The following is a 26,458-nucleotide window of genomic DNA, read 5'->3' as shown; positions in this document are numbered from 1 at the left end:
AACAGAAGACATTGGGCATACATTTTCACAAATCTGCAGACCAGGGGTGCACACACTTTTTCTGCAGGCGAGCTACATTTCAATAGACCAAGTCGAGGGGATCTACCTCATCCATATATATAATTTATATTTATTTATTTATGAAAGAGACGTTTTTGTTAACAAGTTAAAGGTGTTTAAATGCTTAAACCTGCTTAGTGGCCTTGTGGTTAGAGTGTCCGCCTTGAGACTGGAAGGTCGTGAGTTCAAACCCCAGCCGAGTCATACCAAAGACTATAAAAATGGGATCCATTGCCTCCCTCATTGCATCAAGGGTTGGAATTGGGGGTTAAATCACCAAAATGATTCCCGAGCGCGGCCACCACTGCTGCTCACTGCTCTTCTCACCTCCCTGGGGGTGAACATGGGGATGGGTCAAATGTAGAGGATAATTTCACCACACCTCGTGTGTGTGACTATCGTTGGGACTTTAACTGTAACACATATAGATTCCTTTCTTTCATGAAGACAACAGTATAAGTTGGTGTATTACCTGATTCTGATGACTTGCATTGATTGGAATCAGACAGTAGTGCTGATAACGTCCACATTTTCAAATGGAGGAGAAAAAACGTCCTCCTGTCTGTCCAACACCACATGAAAGTGGTTTGTTTTTGGCATCTTATTTGTCCAGCTTCCATACTCCTTTTTATACACTTTACAAGAAATACATTGGCGGCAAACTATATATATTTATATATACTGTATATGGATAGATCCCTGCGGCCATTACACAGGAACCAAACTTTTCTGAACTTTCGGTGGAGAAAATACCAATTGTCCCTAAAACTGCACCAAAGATGAAGACACCCATATCATTTTTTTCACGATAATTTGTTGTCTGTGCTACTGTTTCCTGACAGATACCACTACATAGTGTCAATGATATCAAACCCCAATAAGTCCAACTGACTAGAAATGTATCACACAGCCCAATAAACTCTACAAAACACCCTGTGTAATTTAAGAGGGTTCAACTGAAGCACCACCCAATTTGGTACACACCTTTAGGGGACAAAAACATGTCTGGACAATTTGAGCAAGATTTTTGATAAACATAGTTGGCTATGTCAAAAATATTGTGCTGGACTATCCAGGTTCCACTGTCTCATCACTTTCATTGAAATATGAATGAATATTGTCCTTTACCTTTCCCTCATCCATAGGGTTGTCACTGATGTGGACGACTGGTCCAGGGTGAGCCTTGGAAGACCTTTGGGAGGAACAAAGGGAGAAAAGAAGACACTGAGCAAACATTTTGCAATCTGGTATAAGTAACTCCCATCCAATAACGCCGGACAGGGTTGGAGGGAGACGAGAATGTCTCTGAACCTGTGGATGAGATTTGCTGGTGAGAACAGAGCTGTCAATCAAAGACAACCCCGCTCACTGAAGTGTGTGATGGACGGCTCTGTGAGGATCTGTAGTCCCTGGTGACTAGAAGTATACTGTGCTGCTGATGCTGTTCTTTCATCACCCTTCACTGAACTCAGGGGGAAGACACTGGACTCCATTTTTTTTTACGAAACTGCAGACTAAGAGAGCCACTTAACATTACGCTAAGCTATTCAAGATGGTGCATGGCATGCTGCTTGCTACCATTCCTCAATGAACTCAAAAGGAATAAAGCAAGACGATTTTTTTTTCAAATATCTGCAGACAAGTAGAGGTGCCATCACATTAGCGTTGTTTCGACACCAATATTTTGGTACCCGTACTGCTATCAAAATGTATTCCGATACTTTTCTATATAAAAGGGACCACAAAAAATGGCGTTATTGGCTTTATTTTAACAAAAAATCTTAGGGTACATTAAACATATGTTTCTTATTGCAATCGAAGAACAATTTTGTCCTTAAATAAAATAGTGAACATACTAGACAAATTGTCTTTTAGTAGTAAGTAAGCAAACAAAGGCTCCTAATTTAGCTGCTGACATATGCAGTAACATATTGGGTCATTTCCCATTCTATTATTTTGTCATAGTTGTAAAGAACAAGCTGTAAAAATAGATTATTAATCTACTTGTTCATTTACTGTTACTATCTGATTATTTTCTGTTTCAACATGTTCTATGTACACTTCTGTTAAAATGTAATAATCACTTATTCTTCTGTTGTTTGATGCTTTACATTAGTTTTGAAATGATACCACAAATTTAGGTATTGATCCGATACCAAGTAGTTACAGGATCATACATTGGTCATAATTTAAGTTCTCATGTGTCCAGGGACATATTTCCTGAGTTTATGAATATATTATGATTTTTTTTTTTTTAAAGAAAAAATATTTTGATAAAAATAGTGATGTAAGTATAGTAGCATTGACTAAATACACTCTTGTACTTGGTATTATGACAGTGGATGTCAGGTGTAGATCCACCTATGGCATTTGTTTACATTATGACGCCGGTGAGCTATTGTATCCTCCTACGGTGTTTAGTGAAGTATGTTTAGCTATTCCTCATCTTGCAGGGATGATACTTGTAAAAAAAACGTACTTTATTTGTCGCCATGGAGACAAGGATTAGTGATTTAGAAGTAGCTAAAACACTGCAGACTGCGGATGGACATTAGCCGCTAACTAGCAAGCCATGTTTTAAAGCACCTCTTCCTGAGGGCGTTTCAGTATTATAACTTCACCTTTATCGTTAGTTTTCAAGCCAAAATGTGTCCATTCTCCCTTTTCGGTCTACACACTGTGTTTGCTTGTAAGTACTCCGTGATTATGCATTGCCGAACATGCTCGTCTGCTCGTAAACCAGCAATGACACGACGTGACGACGATGTGCTGTCATGCCTGTAAAAAAAAAAAAAAAAAAGGCGAACCAGTACTTTTCAAACAGAGTATAGTACCGTTTTTGATTCATTAGTACCGCGGTACTATACCAGTACCGGTATACCGTACAACCCTACTTCACATCATGCTAAATGGCAAAAAACATTTCAATAATGAATAAAACAAAACACGTCCTGGGCCAAAAATCACTTCATATTCTCTACTGCTCGCTAGTGTTACCATATCTGAGTTATTGTGCAGAAATATGGGGAAATAACTACAAATGTGCGCTACATTCGCCAACCGTGTTACAAAAAAGATCAGTTAGAATAATACATAATGTTGGATATAGAGAACATAAAAACCCTTTATTTATTAAGTGAAAAATATTAAAGTTTGGTGATTTGGTAAAATTGCAAACAGCTAAAATTATGTACAAAGCAATCTATAACCTACTACCAAAGAATGTACAACAATTCTTCTCAACTGAAGAGGAGAAATATAACCTTAGAGGAAAAAATAATTTAAAACATTTATATGCACGTACAACACTTAAAACTTTTAGCATATCAGTATGTGGAATCAAATTATGGAATAGATTAAGTAAAGAAGTTAAAAATTGTACTTATATGATCCAGTTTAAGAGGTTGTTCAAAAATAATAGTGCTTACAAAGTACAAAGAAGAAGAATTATGAGAAATACTTCTAACCTTATTAAAAATAAGATATTCTTCATCTCAGTATGTTAATAATGACTGAATTAATTACATATTATAAAACTGTTGTATATACTAATTCATAGATGTTATTTTATCATATAAAAAGGTCAGTAAATGATTCTATATCATTGTAAACGCTTTGAAGTGGGAAAGGGGTAGGATTAAATAAGCTTTGCTTCTTCCTACTCCTTTTCGGGCATGATGTAAAATGAAATGATATGAAATTGTGTGATGTATTAAGATGTAAGTGTGTTCATGTTCGAAATAAACTAAAGAAAGAAAGAAAGAAAAAATGATTCTAGATGGTGCATGATATGCTGCTCACTACTAAACCTTGCTGAACTCAGGAGGAATAAAACAAGACAGTGGGCCAAAAACGTTCACAAATCTGCAGGAGAATTGAGACAACATCACGCGAAAGCCTGTCGAGATAGTGCATAATATGCTGTTCTCTACTACACCTAACTGAACTTAAGAGGAAGAAAACAAGACATTGGGTCCAACATTTTCACAAATCTGCAGGCAAATAGATGCACTACAACATCCCGCTAAGCTATGCAAGACGGTGCATGATATGCTGCTCACTAATTAACCCTTTTGAATTCAACAGGAAGCAAACAAAATACATTTTGCCAACATTTTCACAAATCTGCAGACAAATAGCAACATCACGCTAAGCTGGTCAAGATGGTGCATGATATGCTGCTCGCTAATAAAGCCTTTTGAACTCAAGTGAAAGCAAACAAAAGACATTTGGCCAAAATTTTCACAAATCTGCAGACAAATAGTTGCACTACAACATCCCGTTAAGCTATGCAAGATGGTGCATGATATGCTGCTCACTAATAAAGCTTTTTGAACTCAAGTGAAAGGAAACAAAAGACATTTGGCCAAAATTTTCACACATCTGCAGACAAATAGCAACATCACGCTAAACTAGTCAAGATGGTGCATGATATGCTGCTCACTGTTATACTTCGCTGAACTCGGCAGGAAGCAAACAGTAGAGATTTTGCACTTATGAACTGCAGAAACATTTTGAATAACAGTCAGACTCAAAAGGAGGTTTATTGGCAGCTAACAGTATGTCTTATGTCTATATTTAGCCTGGTGGCGCTGGAGCCATATCACTGCTGCAGCTGGTAGCTTTTTTTTGTGCTTTATCTGATCTCACTCCGCTGCCTTCACACACATGTGATACACACACACACACACACATGCAGCATGGCAATTAAGGTCCATCTTAACACCCACTTTGTAAAACATACACCCGTAACAATCAATTACCCTCTCGCTGAAAATACAAATGTGACTCGTCCGCCGCTGCCATATGGCTTATTTCCCCTTTTTTTAAATAAGACTTTAGGCACAAATGCTCTCAGTTTTTTCGCCTGTGAGGCTCGGTCTCGTTGTAAGGTATTTGTGCAGTAAATTAAGCCGACGTCAATGGTGTTTGTGCACACGGACCCTCGGGATCAAGTGTTTGAAATCCATATAAATGAATGATTGCATGATGCCCGGTGCTACCGTCCTTGTATAGACACATGCTTGAGTGCATCATCCAAACAACCTTACCACTTAGTATCAGGATGTTTTCTGTGCTTACTAATGTGAAGTACTACAAAAACATATATTTATTAGAGCAAAAATAGCATTAAACTACACTGCATCACACTGAGTGGTGTATCTAAATTTGAGTTATTTTACGCAGCCACAGCACAGGGGCAACATTTACAAACCCCAAAACCAGTGAAGTTGTCACGTTGTGTAAATGGTAAATAAAAACAGAACATAATGATTTGCAAATCCTTTTCAACCTATATTCAATTGAATAGACTGCAAAGACAAGATACTTAACGTTCAAACTGGTAAACTTTGTTATTTTTGCAAATATTAACTCATTTGGAATTTGATGCCTGCAACATGTTTCAAAAAAGCTGGCAGGAGTGGCACAAAGGACTGAGAAAGTTGAGGAATGCTCATCAAACACTTATTTGGAACATTCCACAGATGAACAGGCTAATTGGGAACAGGTGGGTGCCATGATTGGGTATAAAAGCAGCTACCATGAAATGCTCAGTCATTCACAAACAAGGATGGGGCGAGGGGCACCACTTTGTGAACAAATGCGTGAGCAAATTGTTTAAGAACAACATTTCTCAACCAGCTATTGCAAGGAATTGTGGCATTTCACCATCTACGGTCTGTAATACCATCAAAAGGTTCAGAGAATCTGGAGAAATCACTGCATGTAAGCGTCAAGGCTGAAAACCAACATTCAATGCCCGTGACCTTCGATCCCTCAGGCGGTACTGCATCAAAAAGCGACATCAGTGTGTAAAGGATATCACCACATGGGCTCAGGAACACTTCAGAAAACCACTGTCAGTAACTACAGTTGGTCGCTACATCTGAAAGTGCAAGTTAAAACTCTACTATGCAAAGCGAAAGCCATTTATCAACAACACCCAGAAACGCTGCCGACTTTGCTGGGCCCGAGTTCATCTAATATGGACTGATGCAAAGTGTAAAAGTCTTCTGTGGTCTGATGAGTTCACATTTCAAATTGTTTTTGGAAACTGTGGACGTCGTGTCCTCCGGACCAAAGAGGAAAAGAACCATCCGGATTGTTATAGGCGCAAAGTTCAAAAGCCAGCATCTGTGATGGTATGGGGGTGTATTAGTGCCCAAGGCATTGGTAACTTACACATCTGTGAAGGCACCATTAATGCTGAAAGGTACATACAGGTATTGGAGCAATATATTTTGCCATCCAAGCAACGTTATCATGGATGCCGCTGCTTATTTCAGCAAGACAATGCCAAGCCACGTGTTACATCAACGTGGCTTCATAGTAAAAGAGTGTGGGTACTAGACTGGCCTGCCTGTAGTCAAGACCTGTCTCTCATTGAAAATGTGTGGCGCATTATGAAGCCTAAAATACAACTGTTGAACAACTTAAGCTGTACATCAAGCAAGAATGGGAAATAATTCCACCTGAAAAGCTTCAAAAATTGGTCTCCTCAGTTCCCAAACATTTACTGAGTGTTGTTAAAAGGAAAGGCCATGTAACACAGTGGTAAAAATGCCCCTGTGACAACTTTTTTGCAACGTGTTGCTGCCAAAAAATTCTAAGTTAATGATTTGCAAAAAAAATTCCGTTTCTCAGTTCGAACATTAAATATCTTGTCTTTGCAGTCTATTAAATTGAATATAAGTTGAAAAGGATTTGAAAATCATTGTTTTCTGTTTTTATTTACCATTTACACAACGTGCCAACTTCACTGGTTTTGGGTTTTGTAGAAGACGCCTCTTATGAGGTTTGTGACGACTTATCCTTCAAACACTGGATTAATTTTCACCCATAATATTCACAAATCCAAGGACAAAAAGCAGAGGAGGAGGAGATAAACAAATATTGCAAGTTTTTTGTCTAAATAGAGCTACCGGTACTTGTATGTCACTTTGAGGCTTTAAATACAATTCAAGCTTGTGTATGGCATGCTACTTGCTGCTGTACCTCGCTAGATTTAAGTTTGCAGCTACTAGACTGGTAGAAAAAAACAAACCAAAAAAATGGTAATTTCGATGTATTTGGCATTATGCTTTACTGAGACCGCTCAACATGCATTAAGCCTGTTTATCTCATTTAAATGGCTTGGATGCGCCTTAATTGCACTTGTGTCTTGCCTTATTGATCCTATAAATGGGACCCGACCTGTTATAAATATTTACTGCCCGGAATCCCTCACCTGTGTTATAACTTCTTTATAAAATTAGTGACACCATGTATGCGTATTCAAGCACAGAAAAAAAAGCCTGTATGCGCCATACAGCAATGGTGTGTCAATGGGTGATAGGAAGAGTCACACTTCATTACATCTAAAAAAAAAAAAACCCAGCTCTTTGGTGTAAGTACATTTATGCAATGAAACACAATTATCCACAAAATAAACGTTCAGATGTGCAGGCTGTATGTAAAAAAAAAAAAAAAAGAAGGTGATTTTAGGATACCACAACGTGCACACATTTAAGTTGTGAACATCTGGTGTCGCCGGAGGGAAATGACAGCAAAAGTCACCGTGACAGCATCACTGTGGCAACGTGGCTTTAACAGCTTGTTTGCTGCATGGTTGACACATGTACAATACCTGGCCTCGCGTCGCCTCTGTGTGTTTATGTGGTGATAATATTATAGAAATGAGCGGATTCTGCATTGTTTTTGTAGTGGTTCCATCTGTTAAGACGTGCAGTAATTTGCCGCGTCGCACAGCTCTATATTAACCATACAGACAACAAATTGCCAATGTGTTGTTTAAAATGCAGCATGGGAATTCAGTACGCCTCTTCACTGACCAATTTGAGTACAAATACATTTACCGCCACACCTCAAGCACCTAAAGAAGTCTAAATTCATCATATAGCGTCAAAGTTGCTCAACAGTCAACAACAATCCATCCTGCAACTATATGTCTTTTTATGTATTCTTTGATCCATCAGGTGAGTATGACCTCCTGTGAGGCAGTGCCACATGTTTTTGTGGCAGGTGGCCACGTTTAAATGGGAAACACTGAGATAACACAAAACACATTACATATGAATGTGATTTTACATACAGATGTTGGCATAATGTATGTATGTGAATGTATGTACATTGCAGGAAGGCAAATAGACTTCTTTATATCACTAAATAGCTCTATAACGGTTGTGAGACATATTTGTTTAAGCGGTTTGTAAAGATGTTAACATGACGAGACATATTTTATATTATGACAGACAGATGTTGGCACTATACTGTATTTGCATGCACATTGACACACTATATGTGCATGAGTTGGCATCATCAGGGTTCGTACACCTTTTCCATGGCCAAATTCAAGCACTTTTTAAGGACTTTCAAGATCAATTTTCCAGTATTTCCAGTACCCTTCAAAAGGCGAAAACCAGTGTGAATTAATCCATAGCCTTGTTGTTTGAGGTCACCAAATGCTGTATGTAGCTAAAAAAATACGGAAAATCTGCTAAAACCTAAGCCTAACATTGAACCAGCTGTTATCATTAACTGAATGGGGCATAGAAAATGTAGCAGTGTTTCTGTAGACTATTCAATGTCATTGGTGTTTGCAAACGTTGTTTACTTGTTTGTTTGTATCATAATTCATGTACACATCATTCCTTACAATAAATAACATTAATAATTATTGTTTACTTGTTTGTTTGTAACATAATTCATGCATACATCATGTTCATTAAAACGACAACCTCCTGGCATGATGGACCGATGCACCACTGTCCACACATATACATACATACATACATATATATACACATATATATATATATATATATATATATATATATATACATATATACATATATATATATATATATATATATACGTATATATATATATATATATATATATATATATATATATATATATATATATATATATATATATATATATATATATATATATATATATATATATATATATACACACATATATATATATATATATATATATATATATATATATACATACATATATATATACATATATATATATATATATATATATATATATATATATATATATATATATATATATATATATATATATATATATATATATATATATATATATATATATATATATATATACACACACATACATATATACACATATAAATTATAAATTATAAATGGGTTATACTTGTATAGCGCTTTTCTACCTTCAAGGTACTGAAAGCGCTTTGACAGTATTTCCACATTTACCCATTCACACACACATTCACACACTGATGGCGGGAGCTGCCATGCAAGGCGGTAACCAGCAGCCATCAGAGGCAAAGGGTGAAGTGTCTTGCCCAAGGACACAACGGACGTGACTAGGAAGGTAGAAGGTGGGAATTGAACCCCAGTAACCAGCAACACTCCGATTGCTGGCACAGCCACTCTATCAACTTCGCCACGCCGTCCCTTAACAAACAGATGTCAACATTAAATATGCATGCGAATGGATAAATGGATGTTGGCATTATATGTGCATGCTAATGGACAGATGTCGGCATTAAATGTGCATGCGAATGGAAAAACAGATGTTGGCATTATATGAGCATGCTAATGGATAGACAGATGTCGACATCAAATAGACATGCAAACGGTGCAGATGTTGGCATTATATGTGCATGCCAATAGACAGACGGATGTCAACATTAAATGTGCATTCAAATTGACAACAGATGTCGACATTAATTGTGCATGCAAAACAAATGTCAGCATTAAATGTGCATGCAAATTGACAAACGGATGTTGACATTAAATGTGCGTGCAAATGGACAGACGGATGTCAACATTAAATGTGCATTCAAATTGACAGACAGATGTTGGCATTAAATGGGCATGCGAATGAACAAACAGATGTCGACATTAATTGTGCATGTGAATGGAAAAACAGATGTTGGCATTATATGTGCATGTGAATGGACAGACGGATGTCAACATTAAATGTGCATGCAAATTGACAAATGGATGTTGGCATTCAATGGGCATGCGGATGGACAAACAGATGTCGACATTAAATGTGCATGTGAATTGACAGATGGATGTTGGCATGAAATGGGCATGCGAATGGACAAACAGATGTCGACATTAATTGTGCATGTCAATGGAAAAACAGATATTGGCATTATATGTGCATGTGAATGGACAGACGGATGTCAAAATTAAATGTGCATGCAAATTGACAAATGGATGTTGGCATTCAATGGGCATGCGGATGGACAAACAGATGTCGACATTAAATGTGCATGTGAATTGACAAACGGATGTTGACATTAAATGTGCATGCGAATGGACAAACAGATGTCGACATTGATTGTGCATGCGAAACAAATGTCGACATTAAATGTGCATGCAAATTGACAAACGGATGTTGACATTAAATGTGCATGCAAATGGACAGACGGATGTCAACATTAAATGTGCATTCAAATTGACAAACGGATGTTGGCATTAAATGGGCATGCGTATGGACAAACATATGTCGACATTAAATGTGCATGTGAATTGACAAACGGATGTTGGCATAAAATGGGCATGCGAATGGACAAACAGATGTCGACATTAATTGTGCATGTGAATGGAAAAACAGATGTTGGCATTATATGTGCATGTGAATGGACAGACGGATGTCGACATTAAATGTGCATGTGAATTGACAGATGGATGTTGGCATAAAATGGGCATGCGAATGGACAAACAGATGTCGACATTAATTGTGCACGTGAATGGAAAAACAGATGTTGGCATTATATGTGCATGTGAATGGACAGACGGATGTCAACATTAAATGTGCATGCAAATTGACAAACGGATGTTGACATTAAATGTGCATGCGAATGGACAAACAGATGTCGACATTAATTGTGCATGCGAAACAAATGTCGACATTAAATGTGCATGCAAATTGACAAACAGATGTTGACATTAAATGGGCATGCGAAACGACAAACAGATGTCGACATTAAATGTGCACGCGAATTGACAGACGGATGTTGGCATTAAATGGGCATGCGAATGGACAAACAGATGTCAACATTAATTGTGCATGTGAATGGATAAACGGATGTTGGCATTATATGTGCATGCTAATGGACAGACGGATGTCGACTTTAAATGTGCATGTGAATGGAAAAACAGATGATGGCTTTATATGAGCATGCTAATGGATAAACAGATGTCAACATTAAATATGCATGCGAATGGTGCAGATGTTGGCATTATATGTGCATGCTAATGGACAGACTGATGTCAACATTACATGTGCATGCAAATTGACAAACGGATTTTGGTATTAAATGTGCACGCTAATGGACAGATAAATGTCGACGTTAAATGTGCATGCGAATGGAAAAACAGATGTTGGCATTACATGTGCATGCTAATGAATAAACAGATGTCGACATTAAATATGCATGTGAATGGATAAACAGATGTTGGCATTACATGTGCATGCAAATGGACAGACGGATGTTGGCATTAAATGGGCATGCGAATGGACAATAAGATGTCGACATTAAATGTGCACACGAATTGACAGACGAATGTTGGCATCATATGTGAACAGACAGAATATGTGAATATGACCATTGCTATAAACATCTCTCAGTGTGATGCAACCACAATAATAAACATATTGGATGGGTTAGCGTATTGTTGTTGTTGAAGTATTGATACAGTGGGCCTTACTGCATACTGTAGATGTTAAATTGCAGTGACCATACCAGTCTTGACTCCTGCCTGTTGCCCGCCCTACACAGCACATGCACGCGGGTGTTCTAGCAAGAACCGTCAAAGCATGAAAAATTCATTTGCATTAGCTTGGGGGTCAGGAGTGGGGGAAGCAGCAGCAAATGAAAAGGGACAGAAAGGAGGCCTAAAGCTAACACGTCCATGTGAAATATGCGTCATGTACGCGCTTAACATTTCTGTCCCTTCTGACTCTGTGTGCCCACTGACCATCCATATGAATCAAGTCAACACATAAAAACACACACACAGAGTCACGGGTCTCATTGCATCCTTACATAGCTCATGTAGAACAAGTGTGACCATCATCTCATGATATCATTAAAAAGACAGGGAGGAAGAACGAGAGGAAGAAGCACCTCATACTCACACCTCTCCCACCCTAATATAACACGTATTGTATGATAAGGACAAGACCCATTACACTTTTTGGCCACGTATAAGGACATTTGATTGTACTTTGTGGTGCTGTGCACCTAGGAGAGCACTTCAAGTCACACTGCATCATCTCTGTCCTTGCCTCTGAGGTGTCACAGCAATAACAGGTGTCATTGGACCCTCCAGACAGGCTTGGCAGAAAATGGAAGCTTACTTCTAATGCGTCCATTACTCTGTGTGCTGCAGCTCCTTGAAGACAGTAATCCCTCGTTGTGGTCACATGACAGCCTGACAGGTGAGACCATGTCATTGCACTTAATGCATGCATGGGAAGGGACACACTGATGTTTATAGTATGTGTGTATGTGAACGAACTAACAGATTTTTAGTAGGGCTACCAAAATTAACGAGCTATCCCTCCATCCATCCATTTTGTACCGCTTGTCCTTGTGATTAATCACAACAAATTTTCACGTTAACAATGTACATACAGTAATCATGATTTTTTTTTTTACCATACAAGCTCTTTAAAGGGTCCGTGGTCAAATCAACGCATATGTCAGCCCTAAGTGTATACATGAATGGACAGACAGATGCTTACATTATATGTGTAGAGAGACCCATTTAATCTACTTCAACTACATGAAAACATATTGTCCCTGAGAATATTCCATTGTAATAGTAATGACACGAATCCGTCATTCCAACAATGAGAAATGCTTTTTTTACACCAAGTAGAAGTTACCATATTTTCCGGACTTTAAGCCGCTACTTTTTTCCAACACTTTGAACCCTGCAGCTTATAAAACGGTGCAGCTAATTTATTTTTCTTCGCTAAAGGCTATAATGCTTTGTATTTAACTGAAAGTTTTAATAATACACCGACAGAGACACTGAAAAGGTGTGTTGTTGTTTGTGCTATGGCACCATCCTGTAGACGAGTTCGCCCACTGCAAGTGCTGCGGGTTAAAAATGTACTTCCTGTTTCGTGCCTTGAGCCGAAGGTATAACCGTCCATAGCGTTTCTGCTCGAAAGGATTCTTCATTAATCACTCAGCACCGTTTGTAAGTTTACAATATAACTAAAACAATTCATACTTACTAAACCGTCCCATGTGAGAAGTATGCAGGAGTGTTTTAATACACATTTGTATGTGCTATCGTAATGTAATCAAGCCAGCGCCGTTAGCATTAGTGAATATGCTAAAACTAGAGTTGTCCGATAATATCGGACTGCCGATATTATCGGCCGATAAATGCTTTAAAATGTAATATCGGAAATTATTGATATCGGTTTCAAAAAGTAAAATGTATGACTTTTTAAAACGCAGCTGTGCGGAGTGGTACACGGACGTAGGGAGAAGTACAGAGCAGTTGCGTCTCCCATTCATACTTGCCAACCCTCCCGATTTTCCCGGGAGACTCCAGAATTTCAGTGCCCCTCCCGAAAATCTCCCGGGGCATCCATTCTCCCGAATTTCGCCCGATTTCCACCCAGACAACAATATTGGGGCCGTGCCTTAAAGGCACTGCCTTTGCATGCCGGCCCAGTCACATAATATCTACGGCTTTTCACAAACACAATTGAATGCAAGCCTACTTGGTCAACAGCCATACAGGTCACACTGAGGGTGGCCGTATAAACAACTTTAACACTGTTACAAATATGCGCCACACTGTGAACCCACACCAAACAAGAATGGCAAACACATTTCGGGAGAACATCCAAACCGTAACACAACATAAACACAACAGAAGAAATACCCAGAACCCCTTGCAGCACTAACCTACCTACCTACCTACGAACCCGACCTCAACCCCGCCCCCTCATCCCCGCCCACCTAAACCTCCTCATGCTCTCTAGGGAGAGCATGTCCCAAATTCCAAGCTGCTGTTTTGAGGCATGTTAAAAAAAATAATGCACTTTGTGACTTCAATAATAAATATGGCAGTGCCATGTTGGCACTTTTTTCCATAACTTGAGTTGATTTATTTTGGAAAACCTTGTTACATTGTTTAATGCATCCAGCGGGGCATCACAACAAAATTTGGCATAATAATGTGTTAATTCCACGACTCTATATATCGGTATCGGTTGATATCGGAATCGGTAATTAAGAGTTGGACAATATCGGAATATCGGATATCAGCAAAAAAGCCATTATCGGACATCTCTAGCTAAAACGTTTACAAGTGTCTGTGTTAGAATTATTAACTTACAATGGCATTATTTTTGTATTTTTTCAGTTTTTGTAAATTCACCAAAACATCACAGTAGACTTATTGAGTCTGTTTAGCAAATTTAAGAGCTAGGTTCTGCAGCTAGTGGGTTCATGACGATGACTTCTGTTTTGTTGATCAGCCCTTTTACTGCCGTGTGACAGGCACCGTTAGGAAACAATTAAGTACGGAAAATACGGTAACGAGTCCCCTTAAAACTCATCTCTACCTTTCTATGTGTCCTATCTATCCTCTATCTGTCTTCCTTTTGCTACAATGGCAAAGCTTCTCCATCAGCAGCACACAGAGATGCACGTCTCTCCCCCACGCTCCCACCGCTCACTCTCAGCTCTTCTCCCCCGCAGCTCAGTCTAGGCAACGTCTGCGTGTACCGTACACTGATCTTGGCGGACACCTGTTCCATCCCTCCTCTGCTATACCCTCTTGGTGCACACACACTCGCACAGGAGGGGGGGACGTATGAAGCAAAACGCTCCGGTGAATAATTGAAGTCTCAACAGCAGGGAAATAACATGGAGGCTGTCAAGCTGACAGATCCATTGAAGGTGGAAAGTCTGATACTGTACCAGTAAATTATTTACTCACTTTTTGAGCACTTAACAAAATTATGTGATCGCTATTGCCGATTAATACCTGTTGTTCACAAATGCCGATTACCTGTAGCAGTTAATTATGGGTCTCCATAAACCAGGATGTCAAACTGGTTTTCATTGAGGGCCACATGGCAGTTATGGCTGCCGTCAGAGGTCCGCTTGTAACAGTGAATAATGTATGAATTTGCCTCTGGATTTCATTATTAATTATATAAATTGTTTTAAAGGCCTACTGAAATGAAATGTTCTTATTTAAACGGGGATAGCAGATCCATTCTATGTGTCATACTTGATCATTTCGCGATATTGCCATATTTTTGCTGAAAGGATTTAGTAGAGAACATCGACGATAAAGTTCGCAACTTTTGGTCGCTGATAAAAAAGCCTTGCCTGTACCGGAAGTAGCGTGACGTCACAGGTTGTGGAGCGCCTCACATCTGCACATTGTTTACAATCATGGCCACCAGCAGCGAGAGCGATTCGGACCGAGAAAGCGACGATTACCCCATTAATTTGAGCGAGGATGAAAGATTTGTGGATGAGGGTGAAGGATTAGAGGGCAGTGGAAGCGATTCAGATAGGGAAGATGCTGTGAGAGGCGGGTGGGACCTGATATTCAGCTGGGAATGACTAAAACAGTAAATAAACACAAGACATATATATACTCTATTAGCCACAACACAACCAGGCTTATATTTAATATGCCACAAATTAATCCCACCTAACAAACACCTCCCCCCTCCCGTCCGTATAACCCACCAATACAACTCAAGCACAACACACTCAATCCCACAGCCCAAAGTACCGTTCACCTCCGTAAAGTTCATACAGCACATATATTTCCCCAAAGTTACGTAGGTGACATGCACATAGCGGCACGCACGTACGGGCAAGCGATCAAATGTTTGGAAGCCAAAGCTGCGTACTCAAGCACACACTTCCGGTTCCGGTTCACCGTGCGTGACTGCTCGCCGTCTGTTCGCTGTTGCGAAAAAGCTAAGTAGCGCTCTATCTCTAGCTAGCTGCTAAGCTAGCGCGGAGAAAGGCAGCGCCGGTCAGTAAGAAGCTACTCCTACAGACCGCGACCACTTCCCTGAGGACAGCAGGAACTTCACTCGGTGACAGAAAACACTGTGAGTAATGGCTTCCTGCGCGTCTTGCACCATACTCACGGAGAGGTTGGCTCTGCTAGAGGGCCGTGTCCGCCAGTTAGAGCAGAGTAATGTCGTAACTTTAGATGTTGCGGACACATCTGCTAGCGTTAGCTGTAGCGAGCTAACTAGCCCAGCTTGTAGCAGTCCTAAGCGGCCTACAAGCTACGGTGTACCGGTTGAGACGCATAATAGATTTAGCTCTTTAGCTAGTCCTACACCCCAGTCTACCGGGCACCACACCTTAGTTATAGGGGACTCCATCACCCGAAACATAAAGCTTAGCAAACCAGCCACAATAAAGTGTATCCCCGGGGCCAGAGCACCTGACATTGAAGCTAATCTTAGGGAGCTAACTCGCAACAGGCCTAGTAAACACGTACGACAGGCTAATCGCACCACTAATTATGCGAATATAGTTGTACACGTTGGCTCCAATGACACTAGAATGAGACAGTCAGAGATTACAAAGAGAAACATAGCCAGGACTTGTGATCTCGCCAGAAAGATGTCCAGGCATCGAGTAATTGTCTCTGGCCCCCTGCCTGCGAGAGGCAATGATGAGAGATATAGCAGATTAGTCTCGCTTAACAAGTGGTTGGCTAGCTACTGTAGGACGCAGGGACTAACGTTTATTGATAACTGGCCCTCTTTCTGGGGCAAACCAGGCTTGCTGATGAGAGACGGCCTTCACCCTAACCAGGAAGGCGCCATCATCCTGTCTAGAAACATAGACTACTATTTAAGTCTCACTTGACTGACTACACTAGAGCAAGCCCGGTCACAGGCAATTACAATGTCTGTTAGTCCGGGTGAGGAGTCAGTTAAGCTAGAACTAGCCAGCGCCAGGCTGGATAATCCATGTACGCATAGCAATTCTCTTAGAATAATACACAATTCACATAATGTTTTTTCTGTTGTGTCTGTGTCAGAGGTGGACATGCATTCTACTGAGGTGGCAAATTATGATATGTCCAGTCTATTGCAGCACCAAGCAAACAATCGGAAAATTCCCGTCATATCAATTCCTAGATATGGTCGAAACTATTTAAAGTGCACTACACATAATAAACGCAACATTGTTAATATTGCCACTACGGATAATCTTAACAAAAACTCGTCAAAACAGCCCAATACCTATAATATGGGCTTTTTAAACATAAGATCATTGTCTCCCAAGGCGTTATTGGTTAATGAGGTCATTAGAGACAACAATCTTAACGTCATTGGTCTTAGCGAAACCTGGCTCAAACCGGACGAATTTTTTGCGCTCAATGAGGCATCTCCTCCTAACTATACGAATGCGCATGTTGCCCGCCCTCTTAAAAGGGGAGGGGGTGTCGCACTAATATACAATGAAAATTTCAACCTTACCCCTAACCTAAATAATAAATATAAATCGTTTGAGGTGCTTACTATGAGGTCTGTCACACCGCTACCTCTCGACCTGGCTGTTATCTACCGCCCCCCTGGGCCCTATTCGGACTTTATCAGTGAATTCTCAGAGTTCGTTGCTGATCTAGTGACGCACGCCGACAATATAATCATAATGGGGGACTTTAATATCCATATGAATACCCCATCGGACCCTCAGTGCGTGGCGCTCCAAACCATAATTGATAGCTGTGGTCTTACACAAATAATACATGAACCCACGCATCGCAACGGTAATACAATAGATCTAGTGCTTGTCAGGGGTGTCACCACCTCCAAAGTTATGATACTTCCATATACTAAAGTAATGTCCGATCATTACCTTATAAAATTTGAAGTTTTGACTCTTTGTCAACAAGCTAATAATAATAATAACTGCTATAGCGGCCGCAACATTAATGCTGCCACAACGATGACTCTTGCTGACCTACTGCCTTCGGTAATAGCACCATTCCCAAATTATGTCGGCTCTATTGATAAACTCACTAACAACTTTGACGATGCCTTGCGCGAAATTATTGATAGTATAGCACCGCTAAAGCAAAAAAGGGCCCCTAAAAGGCGCACCCCATGGTTTACAGAAGAAATTAGAGCTCATAAATTATCATGTAGAAAACTGGAACGCAAATGGCGCGCGACTAAACTTGAGGTTTTCCATCAAGCATGGAGTGATAGTTTAATAACTTATAAACGCATGCTTACCTTAGCTAAAGCTAAATACTACTCAAATCTCATCCGCCTCAACAAAAACGATCCTAAATTTCTGTTTAGTACAGTAGCATCGCTAACCCAACAAGGGACTCCTCCCAGTAGCTCCACCCACTCGGCAGATGATTTTATGAACTTCTTTAATAAGAAAATTGAACTCATTAGAAAGGAGATTAAAGACAACGCATCCCAGCTACAACTGGGCTCTATTAACACAAATACGACTGTATATACGACGGACACTGCCCTCCAAAATAGTCTCTCTATTTTTGATGAAATAACATTAGAGGAATTATTACAGCGTGTAAGTGGGATAAAACAAACAACATGTTTACTTGACCCACTTCCTGGGAAACTTATCAAGGAACTGTTTGTATTATTAGGTCCATCAGTGTTAAATATTATAAACTTATCACTTTCCTCCGGCACTGTTCCCCTAGCATTCAAAAAAGCGGTTATTCATCCTCTGCTCAAAAGACCTAACCTCGATCCTGACCTCATGGTAAACTACCGACCGGTCTCCCACCTTCCGTTTATTTCCAAAATTCTCGAAAAAACTGTTGCACAGCAGCTAAATGAACACTTAGTGACTAACAATCTCTGTGAACCTTTTCAATCCGGTTTCAGGGAAAATCACTCTACGGAGACAGCCCTCGCAAAAATGACTAATGATCTATTGCTAACGATGGATTCTGATGCGTCATCTATGTTGCTGCTTCTTGATCTTAGCGCCGCTTTCGATACCGTCGATCATAATATTTTATTAGAGCGTATCAAAACACGTATTGGTATGTCAGACTTAGCCTTGTCTTGGTTTAACTCTTATCTTACTGACAGGATGCAGTGCGTCTCCCATAACAATGTGACCTCGGACTATGTCAAGGTAACGTGCGGAGTTCCCCAGGGTTCGGTTCTTGGCCCTGCACTCTTTAGTATTTACATGCTGCCGCTGGGTGACATCATACGCAAGTACGGTGTTAGCTTTCACTGTTATGCTGATGACACTCAACTCTACATGCCCCTAAAGCTGACCAACACGCCGGACTGTAGTCAGCTGGAGGCGTGTCTTAATGAAATTAAACAATGGATGTCCGCTAACTTTTTGCAACTCAACGCTAAGAAAACGGAAATGCTGATTATCGGTCCTGCTAGACACCAACATCTATTTAATAATACCACCTTAACATTTGACAACCAAACAATTAAACAAGGAGACTCGGTAAAGAATCTGGGTATTATCTTCGACCCAACTCTCTCGTTTGAGTCACACATTAAGAGTGTTACTAAAACGGCCTTCTTTCATCTCCGTAATATCGCTAAAATTCGTTCCATCTTGTCCACTAGCGACGCTGAGATCATTATTCATGCGTTCGTTACGTCTCGTCTCGATTACTGTAACGTATTATTTTCGGGCCTCCCTATGTCTAGCATTAAAAGATTACAGTTGGTACAAAATGCGGCTGCAAGGCTTTTGACAAAAACAAGAAAGTTTGATCATATTACGCCTATACTGGCTCACTTGCACTGGCTTCCTGTGCACTTAAGATGCGACTTTAAGGTTTTACTACTTACGTATAAAATATTACACGGTTTAGCTCCAGCCTATCTCGCCGATTGTATTGTACCATATGTCCCGACAAGAAATCTGCGTTCAAAGAACTCCGGCTTATTAGTGATTCCCAGAGCAAAAAAAAAGTCTGCGGGCTATAGAGCGTTTTCTATTCGGGCTCCAGTACTCTGGAATGCCCTCCCGGTAACAGTTAGAGATGCTACCTCAGTAGAAGCATTTAAGTCCCATCTTAAAACTCATTTGTATAATCTAGCCTTTAAATAGACCCCCCCTTTTTTAGACCAGTTGATCTGCCGTTTCTTTTCTTCTCTCCTCTTCTCCCCTGTCCCTTGCGAGGGGGAGTTGCATAGGTCCGGTGGCCATGGATGAAGTGCTGGCTGTCCAGAGCCGGGACCCCGGGTGGACCACTAGCCTGTGCATCGGTTGGGGACATCTCTGCGCTGCTGACCCGTCTCCGCTCGGGATGGTTTCCTGTTGGCCCCGCTGTGGACTGGACTCCCGCTGATGTGTTGGATCCACTGTGGACTGGACTTTCACAATGTTATGTCAGACCCACTCGACATCCGTTGCTTTCGGTCTCCCCTAGAGGGGGGGGGTTACCCACATATGCGGTCCTCTCCAAGGTTTCTCATAGTCATTCACCGACGTCCCACTGGGGTGAGTTTTTCCTTGCCCGTATGTGGGCTCTGTACCGAGGATGTCGTTGTGGCTTGTACAGCCCTTTGAGACACTTGTGATTTAGGGCTATATAAATAAACATTGATTGATTGATTGACTCACGGTAGCGCCTATCTAACTCAAAGTCCTCCTGGTTGTGTTGCTGTAGCCAGCCGCTAATACACCGATCCCACATACAGCTTTCTTCTTTGCTATCTCCATTGTTCATTAAACAAATTGCAAAAGATTCACCAACACAGATGTCCAGAATACTGTGGAATTTTGCGACGAAAACAGACGACTTAATAGCTGGCCATAATGGTGTCCCAATATGTCTGCACAATCCGTGACGTCACACGCAAACGTCATCATACGAGACGTTTTCAGCAGAATATTTTGCGGGAAATTTAAAATTGCACTTTACTAATCTAACCAGGCCGTATTGGCATGTGTTGCAATGTTAAGATTTCATCATTGATATATAAACTATCAGACTGCGTGGTCGGTAGTAGTGGGTTTCATTAGGCCTTTAAGTACAGTGTCGATTTTACAGTAAAAACTTTACATTTACAAAATTCTACTGTAAAATATAGTTTAAAAAAAAAAAATCTACATTTTACGGTAAATGGAAAAACAGTACCACTGTTTTTTGCAGAAAAAGCTGGCAGCTTAGTTGCCACAATTTTTGTGTTAAATTGACAGATTTTTACAATATTATATTGGTAATGGAAAAACAGTGCGAGTTCTTTTTTTTATTCTGGCAACTTAACTGCCAGTTTTTCTACCGTAAAAACAAATGTATCGTCTTTCCTGTTACAGTAATACACCGTTAAAAACTCCAACTGCGGATTTTACAGTCAAAAACGGGCAGCTCAGTCAACAGAATTTTAATGCAAATAACAGTAGTCTGTTTTTTTTTAAATTTACAGTAAAGAACAACGTACAATTTATTGTCATTTTTATTAATTTGATGGGTAGTATGCTGTAAAGTTAAAATGTTTTATTTATTTTTATTTAGACAAAACATGTTTGGAAAGTATGATAATATAATGTAATATTTGTTGCAATATTAGGTACTATTAAAGTTTAAAAGGTATGCAATTTCAAGCAGTACATATATTTTTTCTGTCAAAATGAAAAAAATCTATTACATTCAGTGGGAAAACAATTATAAGTAATGAAAGAGAATAAAGAACTAGTTTAAATATTGTGTTGATATTGTTAATCCAACACTAGCATTCACCATGAGTAAAGTAAAAAATGTACAGTTAATACATCGGTGATCTGTGTTGGTATCGACCAATCTTACTCATGGATGATTGGTATCGGAATCGGCAGCAGAGAACCCCGGTCGAAACATTCCAATTAATGAGAAATGTGAAATAGTGATTATGCAGCATCCCTATAGCACTTAGGACAGTCAATAGGCCGTTATGTTGCAACGACTTTGATTCCCGCCAAGTTCAAAACATCGATCTAAACCCTAAAATCGGGCAAAATCTGAAGACACTCACAGTTCAATGGCTTTATTCCACATGATGACATAGCCTGAGAGCATAAAGGACTCCACGTTGACGATGTGGACGTTGCCCCGTTCCGTGCCGATGTACAGCCATTTACTCTGGAAGGGTAGGTGGCAGAAGGTTATCCTGCCGAGCAAAAAGAAAAACACACGAATGCAGAGGTTAGAGCTAATACATAAAGGACTAAAAATATATTTTACTGGTGACCCATAATCTTCCTGTTCCCAGACTTTTAGAAGTCTAATGAGAACTCATAAAGCATTCATCTTCCCAGGCCTTTCTTCATCCGTTTGCTCTTTCATCCATCCTCCCATTCAACCTGCAGACCGTCACAGGAATAATAATGTGGCACCTTAGTCATCTGGATAGCTTCATATTTCAAGGTTATATTGCCCCTGCAGTTATCCCTTTGTATCTGGAGCCACACTTACAGTCTTAGAAGTGGGGGTACTGGGGCCCAAACCTAAGCACAGGGGATCCCTGAGTTTTTGTAAAGTTGTACGTTTTCTTCCTAGCATTTAAACATAAAAATTGTTTGGGAAAAAAAACAAAACAACGTAACACATTTTAATACAAAACTAATCTAGCCGTGCAAGTTGAAGTATAAGACTGCTTGAATCAAATGAAGGATGTCTAACTAGCAACCCATTCTATCAAAAATACAAAATGGTTTGTTCCACCTGGATAGCATCAAACGTAGCATGGAACACTTCACTCAACACAGACATCATAACGTCATCAATGCTCACATTTAAGAATTCACACACAGCACCAGCATTTTGGAACAAGTGATAGATCAGGGGTGTCAAACTCAAATACAGAGTGGGCCAAAATTTAAAACTGAGCAAAGCCACGGGCCAAGGTTGAACAAATTAACCTTTTAATAGGGACCCAAACAAGTTTTGCATTGAATATTGAACAAGCAAGGCTTAATAACTTTATAGTGACATGCAAAATCGAGTTTCAAATAATAATAATAATAAAAAAATATCAATGGCATATCAAATACAATTTAAATAAAAATTGAATGCCTCTTTTCTATTTGCAGCCTTCTGAGGTAAATATCAACATTAACTTTTTCCACAGGCTAATAAATTTGAAAATAAAATAACAATGAATAAACCAACCATTCAGGACTTTAAACTGCTCAGTTTGCAAGACACTAATCTAATCTGATGTGCCCAAGCCAGATACCTGCCATCTTTTCTTGGATGCTAGTTCATTAATGTCGGGGCTCAGGCTTTGAGCTGAGGCAACCTTCATTATCGAATGAAGGTGTTCATCAGTCAGACGTATCCTGTGAGACGTTTTCGTCATCTTCATTGAGGAGAAAATCTGCTCACATAGATCAGTGCTGCCGAACATGGAGAGCAATTGAGCAGCTTCGGTGAAGAGCTGAGGCATTGTGTCAGGGATGAATTGTGGAAACTGGCTTAACTCAGCGCCGAGTACCCTGAGTTTTTCAGCAAACTGTGCGCACACGGCGGTAGAGCATACTTGCCAACCCTCCCGAATTTCCCGGGAATGGCCCCTCCCGAAAATCTCCCGGGCAACCATTCTCTCGTATTCCACTCGGACCACAGTCTTGGGGGCGTGCCTTAAAAGCACTGTCTATAACGTCCTACGAGCTGTCGTCACGTCCGCTTTTCATCCATACTAACGTGCCGGCCCAGTCACAAGATATGTGCGACGTCTGTACGAACACACACGTGAATGCAATGCATACTTGATCAACAGCCATACAGGTTACACTGAGGGTGGACGTATAAACAACTTTAACATTGTTACAAATATGCGCCACACTGTGAATACACACCAAACAAGAATGACAAACACATTTCAGGAGAACATCTGCACCGTAACACAACAGAATAAATACCCAGAACCCTTTGCAGCACTAACTCTTCCGGGACGCTACAAAATACACCCCCTACCCCCCCACACCCCCACACCCCTACACACACACACACCTTGTAGCGTCCCGGAAGAGTTAGTGCTGCAAAGGGTTCTGGGTATTTGTTCTGTTGTGTTTATGTTGTGTTACGGTGCGGATGTTCTCCCAAAATGTGTTTATCATTCTTGTTTGGTGTGTGTTCTGAAGGTTTGCATATTTGTATAAATTGTCCATTTTAGTTCTATAGATAAATCATTTCTGTTAAGGGATTAATTATTATTATTTGTTTCCATTTCATATGTGTTGTTTGGGAAGGTGTATTTTCTTTAAGTTGTTTAACCATTGCCACGGTTACGGTTGCCAAGGTTACGGTTGCCATGGTTACGGGCACTTCCGTTTCCGCCGGCAGGTAAAAAAGTGTTTAAAAGGAGCTCCAGCATTGACAGGCAGCGGAGCGTCGGTAATACTACCCGGAGATAGAGATCACCACAGTTGCAGATCAGATAAGTAACTAGTACTCTTAAGCGTTGTATTTAAGTTTGTTATAAGTGACAGTTAAGTGCCAGTGCACTAGTTTAAGTTTAGAGACGTTTTGGGCGCTTCACGTAGCCAGTAGGAGATGAAGCGCATGCTAACCGCTAGTTAGCTCACCGCAGCTCGCACCTGTGTTTGTTGGCTGCAACGTGACTTCACGAACGCCAGGTTCAGTCACGTTCGGACTAAGTTTATAGAAGAGACACTCTCCCCTGGGACTATTTATTGTTTGGAGAGCGATTGTAGAGTTTAGTTGTGTGCTATCGTGGCTACCTTGCTGCGAGGGAAGTGGACAGCGCGAGGTACGAGTGTTAATTGCACGCACTCACCGTCTAGTCGACAGAGAGGTGACCCAGGACGAGGCTGGTTCTCCTCTCGCTCCAGACTAAGACTCGTGAGGCGAGCTAAGAGGAAGCACGGCCGAGCCCCCCACCCCTTCTCTACTCTACAACAGGAGGTGTCCCCCCTCTCCAACGCCCCCTTTGTATCCAGCATTTGCAACTCACCACCCCCACCCCTACGTGCACCAACGATCCAGCAGGACTACAACAGACTATCTTCTGGCCCAGCCAAGGGGCCCAGGTTGGACTGTGTGTGTGTGTTGTGTAATTGGTTTAGTGCGGGAGGTTTCATTGGGGAGGTAGCGTGTGAGTGGTGATGAGTATATGAGTGTAATTAATCAATGTGTTCATTATTGTCAGATTATTGTATATTATATTGTATAGTAAATGGTTAACTATATAAGTGGTGTCCTCTCACTCTCTCCGAGACTATCTTTATTTAGTAAATAGTGAGAATTAGAGCATCCCCCTAAAGTAAACATACAGTCCTTTACAGGCTCCCGAACATTTTGGTCCTTCGAGCCGGATAGTCTAATCAGTTAGGATGTCCAAAAAGAGTGAGAGAACCCTAAGCCCCTCCCCAAAACCAGAACCACCAACACGCCCTGTTAGATAGCGTAGGTTACCCACTAGACTACATGACTATCACTTGACTACCCTAGATGAGACTGACAGCCCCAGTAGTTTAGAAAGTAAAGCACCCCAAGTGGCGGAGGACAATATTGCAACACCAGAATTAGGTTCGACTATGCAACCCAGTATTCACCCCTTCTCCTCACTACCAAGGGATGAAGAGAGACAGGAAAAGGCGGGCCCGCCGCTGACAGCAGTCATGCCCCCGCTGACAGAAATCGTCAGCCAAGGCAAAGAGGATCCACCAGGAGGTGGCGACTTACAGAACGGTGAGGAAATAATTCCCCCTGATGCCGCCACCCCACTAGACAGGACCGACCCGCGAACCTTCCAACCGGGTGAGTTTTTCAAGAACTCCGATCCTCAAGGCAAGCCCCCCAAAGTAAAGTCTCGCCTATCTTCTGGCCGGCGCAGCAGCGTCCATAGCAGCCGTACAGGTAGTCACCGTAGCAGTCACCGTAGCAGCCACTCAGGACGATCAAGCATGGAGAGTCTACTCTCTGAGAAGTTACTCCAGCAGTTGATTGACAATCAGGAGAACCAGCGCCAGGACGCCCTCGCGAGAGAGGAGCGCCTGCAGATAGAGGCCCGCGCTGACAAGGAGCGCCTGGAACGGCAAACCCATGCAACTACGGAGGCACTAGAGAAGGCGGAAGTCCAGAGCCTGGAGCTCGCTAAGCTCGCTCTCTCCCGCCAACCAGAGCCGTCTCCCCTAGGCCGGGTATCGAGAGCGCCCTCAAGGCCTGGCTCGCTAGAGGAAAGGAAGAGGAGCGTCGAGAGGTCTCGAGCGCTGGACCCAGAAACCCAGAGCGCACACGAGGAGCAAATGGAGCCTGACGAACGCTTGGACTCCCTTCTAGATCGGAGGGTGCAGTATCCACACGCCCCTCCCCCCTCCTCACCATCAGCCTGCCGTAATGCAGGACCATATGACCCACTTCCTCTTCACCCG

At 41.0% G+C, this 26,458-nt stretch overlaps 1 protein-coding gene across 20 annotated transcripts in view; it reads right to left on the bottom strand.

Moving 5' to 3' along the window:
- Positions 1 to 26,458, bottom strand: part of stxbp5a (syntaxin binding protein 5a (tomosyn)) — a 441,079-nt gene that overhangs the window by 256,141 nt on the left and 158,480 nt on the right. For all 20 annotated transcript variants that reach the window (XM_062044606.1, XM_062044598.1, XM_062044603.1 and 17 more), the window contains 2 exons: positions 22,096 to 22,230; positions 1,189 to 1,252 (listed from right to left, as the gene is read on the bottom strand). In XM_062044606.1, coding sequence (XP_061900590.1) covers positions 1,189 to 1,252; positions 22,096 to 22,230 — 199 coding nt within the window. The remainder of the gene's footprint in view (positions 1 to 1,188; positions 1,253 to 22,095; positions 22,231 to 26,458) is intronic.

Source organism: Entelurus aequoreus, linkage group LG04 (assembly GCF_033978785.1).
Source record: "Entelurus aequoreus isolate RoL-2023_Sb linkage group LG04, RoL_Eaeq_v1.1, whole genome shotgun sequence".
Lineage (NCBI taxonomy): Eukaryota > Metazoa > Chordata > Actinopteri > Syngnathiformes > Syngnathidae > Entelurus > Entelurus aequoreus.
This window is presented reverse-complemented; position numbering and strand designations above follow the sequence as displayed.